The 4,774-nt window shown below is 33.2% G+C and overlaps 1 protein-coding gene across 1 annotated transcript; it reads right to left on the reverse strand.

Moving 5' to 3' along the window:
- Positions 1-209: 209 nt before the first annotated feature.
- Positions 210-3,821, reverse strand: LOC133691827 (gibberellin 2-beta-dioxygenase 2-like). Its single transcript, XM_062112428.1, has 3 exons — positions 3,244-3,821; positions 1,061-1,412; positions 210-828 (listed from the first exon to the last, which is right to left on the reverse strand). Exons 1-3 carry the CDS (start codon positions 3,621-3,623, stop codon positions 565-567), a joined length of 996 nt encoding a protein of 331 aa, XP_061968412.1. The 5' UTR covers positions 3,624-3,821; the 3' UTR covers positions 210-564.
- Positions 3,822-4,774: the final 953 nt, after the last annotated feature.

Genomic DNA, 4,774 nt, shown 5'->3' on the forward strand with positions numbered 1-4,774 from the left:
AAAATGCATTAAAATAATATTTTTTTTATTTTTTAAAAATTATTTTTGACATCAATACATCAAAATAATTCATGTATCTGTAATCCATATTAACAAAAGCAATACTATCATATTTTCAAACAATTGATAACAATAAAAAATCAAAAAATGTTGGAAGAGTTAATTTTTAAGAACATTCTTTCGTAGATTTTATATTTATAACAAGAAAGTGGACAGTTTTTTGGAACATATATTCAAGAATTAAAAGAAAACAAGAGGGAGAATATGTATAAAAATTCACAACACGGTACGACTAAACAAATGCTAGGAACCAAAGTGCTTTGAGAAAGAAAGTAAAAAAGAAGAAAAAAGAGAAAACTCTCCCTCTGCCTTTCCGGAAATGTAGAATAATCCTTCGACTTCCGTTCGGACCTATTTACAGCAGCAAAAGCTTCTTTTTTTCTTTTTTTTTCTTTCTTTTCTTTGTCTCTTAATGCTTTCTATCCCCTCCAACAAGTACGATAATGAAAGGAACCCTTATATACGGAAGGCCAATTACATTTAATATAAATCCTGTAAATTAAATCAAGAAGCAATTTTTTCTGCGGCGTGAATCTTGAAGAGGTCAAGACGCGTATCCCTCAATCGCAGAGAATAGGCAGCTTTCTTGAATTCACTCCAAGTGAAGGGTTTGTAGAGGCTTGAATTTTGTGGCAAGACCAGCTGTGGAGGCGGAGAGATCCATGCGTTAAGCGGTGGCGCCCCAAAATACATCATTGACATTCTTGGCTTCCCCGAGCTCGCCAACACTCTGTGTCTAACGCTTTCGAACCTCCCATTCGTTAAAACCTAGAAATCGATGCCATGAGGAGCACAAAGTTTAGCAGCTAATTGAGGAGATTTGGTAGCATGTGTTTTCTTTTCTTTAAAAATAATGGTAAAAGAGAATTTAATTTACTAATTGGCATTATATATCAAGCCAATAGAATTCTTACACCTCATGAAACATGTTTACACCATCAGTTTATAATATTCGAATCACAAGATGATTTTTATAAGAAAATGACTGATCGTTACGAACCTGGAAGGCATCCCCCACGATCACATAGAATCCGGTGGGGTCAGGAGGAACAGGGACCCACAAACCATCACGCAAATAAATTTGGAGGCCCCCAACGTCGTTGGATCGCAAGATGGTCAAGATTTGAGGGTCGGAGTGCTCGCCAAAACCAATTGTTTTAGGTGATGGGTCCCAGTCCATGATCTCTTCGAATGCAGGGTAGTGATTAAGTCTAAGAACAGAATCGCTGTGGACATCTCTGATGAGCCTGCTGAATGCACGTTTATCCGGGACCCACAAGCCCTCAGCCGTTAGATCAAGAATCTCACACGCGAGTTGCTTAACCGCTTGTATGTAATCATTCACCACGCAGCTGTATAAATCGCAATGCCAGTACTGAGCAAGCAAGGAAAAAAGGAAAATGCACACTAACATTTCGCCACCCTCAAAAACAAAAAAAAAAAAAAAATTTGCAGAATATTTTTTCATTACGAATAAAATTGTTGTTCCCATTTTTCTCTTTTTTATATAATAAAAAGAATAAAATACGCAGCTTAAAATCACAGCAGCAATTACTAGCAAGAACCCACACAAGAATGATAATGTCGTGTATCTCTAGCCTATTGTAATTGGTTCAATGTAGCCTCGATTTGGAGCACGACAAGATCCATTCTTATGATATATATAAAACCCATTCTTATGATCTCTTCTTGCCAGTGCAATAATGCAAGATTGACTGTTGCAGGACAGTAATCACACCTGCATGCTTTCTACAAGCAGATGTGTCTCGTGAAGAAGAAGAAGAAGAAGAAGGCAACGAAGAGGAAAACATCAATTATACACAAAAACTGAAGCAATTATGCTTGAAAAATTGAAAATTAAAACATGGATAATGCGATGGCTGGGTGCGAATGATTTGTTTAATTAAAAATCAATTAAACGAAAACTTGATTTTAATATATAAAAAATGATTCAAGATACTCTTCCTGTTCAAGAAAGGGAAAGGTGGGAACAATTTAATCTTTTTGGTACATTGTGCTGACTCTTCGTAATTCCTAAGATTGTTGTAGGAGTCAAGTTGGACCGTTTTAGGCCCCACAATTATACATATATATAAAGAAACATGTCATATGGCTAATAGTTGGTGACAGAACAATGAGCTAATTAAGGCATGGTTTCCCTTCAATCGCAAGTTGGAAGCATCAACTTGGGAACCGGAAAGAAATCAGGTTGTTTTCATGATTGATTTTTTTTATGAAAATATTCATTAATAAAAAGCAACTAGAGTGGGCAAAGCTTGCCAAACAAACCAGTTATTATATAATTCCGTTTTAAATGTTATTTACTGAATAGTTAAACTTTTTTTATTTAAAATTATTTATATATATATATATATTTTTAAATCGTTTTAACATGCTAACATCAAAAATAAATTTAAAAATTAAAAATATTATTCCAAAATATTTTTAAATAATAAATATTTTAAAAAATAACTATTATTATAATACCAACCACGCATTCTAAGATTTGAATGCTCTCGAAAGAACTATCAAGAAGAAGGTTGAGTTTTTAGAGTTATAGTAGTTGTGTTGTCTCTCTTTTTGTATGTGTGTGTATATTAATTATAGTTAATGAGGTAAACGGATCTCTTGGGTATATTAAATTAATAGAAAAAATATAAATTGGAAGTCTATTATTGATGTTATATTTAACTTGTAATAATTTCTTGTTGATAAAGGAAAGATGTCTTTTTCTAGGATACCAAGCATTTGCAATAAACAATCTTCCACCGTTTCATTTTCATAATTGAATTCCCTTGCCCACCGTCCCAATGTTCCATTTAAAGACTAGAGAGTTCTTTAAAAATGGTGCAACCGTTATCATATAATATTAAATTAATTATACAATAAAAAAACCCGTTGAAAATGAATCAAGCACACCACAAACTAAGCATAAACCCAGCGAACCTGCATCACATTGTTGGAACAGAAAGCTAAAAACCTTCTTCCCTACCCAGCAATTGATCATTCCTGTCAGTAATGAATATATGTGTAATGCATTTTCATGATTTATGATCCACATAAGAACAACATATATATACATACACACACACACACACACACACAAGATACCTAACAGTTCTACTGAATGATTGATCGATGACGTGAATATTAGAGAAGATATTCGGAACATGTATAAATTACCTGAATTCTGAAGGGTCATTTGAGATGGTTTTGGATCTTTCAAAGACAGAGAGAGGATTGGTGTGGAGGAGAAGATATTCAAGCTCGCCCATGTCACCATTGCAGCCAATACTTTTGCAACCATAGCCAAAAGGACTAGCAGGTCCAGCTCGGTGCTTTTCCGTGGCTGGTTTTGAGAAAAAATGAGCAGCTTCCTCCTCCATTCTGGTTATGACCCCGGTACTGACCCCATGATTTGTAACTTTGAAGAATCCATATTCTTCACATGCTCTTACGATCAGTTTCGATACGTTTGACCTATCAAGAGAGAGATCAACAATAGGAATTCCAAAGGCCTTCGTTTTTTTGGTTCGTGCTGGAGTTGGAGAAGGAACTACCATTCCTGCTTATAATTAGGGAATGAAGGAAGGGAGGAAGGAAGAAAACTATCAATCCAGAATTTGAAGCTCGAAGGTATGATCGATAATGGTCGAGGCGCTACCTCTTATACATAAGAGAGGAGTGGCGGAGAGCGAGGGAGAGGTAATTAATATTATAATCTAAGACTAGGTTGACACTTTCGGTTAATTTCATGTACTTGATTTAAATAGAGATCAACGAGCATATATAGGAGACATCGACTTTGATACGTGTGACAGTCCAACATGTTTTTTTTTTTATTTCTTATTTATTTATTTATTTTACGGCAGATATATATGTCTTCAGATCAAATTTCTTATGAAAGATTAACTCTCACGATTTAAATAGTCTCTCTTGCAGCAGTATTTTCTGTCCGACCTTCGCACTGGATGGTATGATAGCGAAGAAGTACTGTGCCCTTATTTTCGTGCTTAACAATGGAAACTATTTTCATCTGCATTTTCTGTTTTTCTTTTCTTTTTCAGTAAAAATTAAATAATATGTTCATTTTTTAAGAATAAAGATGGATTTTTTATCTAAAATTAAGAACACACCAAGATTATAGCTGTTTTTCATATAAAAAAATAAAATTCATAACTTAATTATAATAGTCATTGTATAATATGATAATTTTATTTCATTCCGTGTGAAAAGATTATTAATTATGTTGTTAATTTAAAAAAAAAACTTTATATTATATTTATAATAAAGATTAAATTCATGACACTAACTAAATATAAGGAAAAATTAAAAAATTAATTTTTTACATTGTTAAAAATTGCATATATATAAAAAAAATTATATTTTCACCTTTTTTTATTTCAAAAGTAGTGAAAACTTGTAAAGAAAAACTATGAAGAATTTCTAAAATGTGCTTTCTAAATTCAATTTTAAAAGCTCTAATTAAATAGAGAAATGTTACATCTAAATAGAAAGTCTCAGTTTTTCTTTTATAACCTCTATATCTCTAAAGAAATAGAATATTAATCGTTTCTAGGCAATCTTAAAGTCGAGCAGAAAAAGAAAAAAGAGAAAAAGAAAGAATAAATCCACATCAGCAGATAAAAGGGCGTGCGCTCGGAGGAACAAGAGAAAACAAGGGCAGCGAAGTGGCTTCCATTAGGCGGGGGGA

Source organism: Populus nigra, chromosome 4, assembly GCF_951802175.1.
Source record: "Populus nigra chromosome 4, ddPopNigr1.1, whole genome shotgun sequence".
Taxonomy (NCBI): domain Eukaryota; kingdom Viridiplantae; phylum Streptophyta; class Magnoliopsida; order Malpighiales; family Salicaceae; genus Populus; species Populus nigra.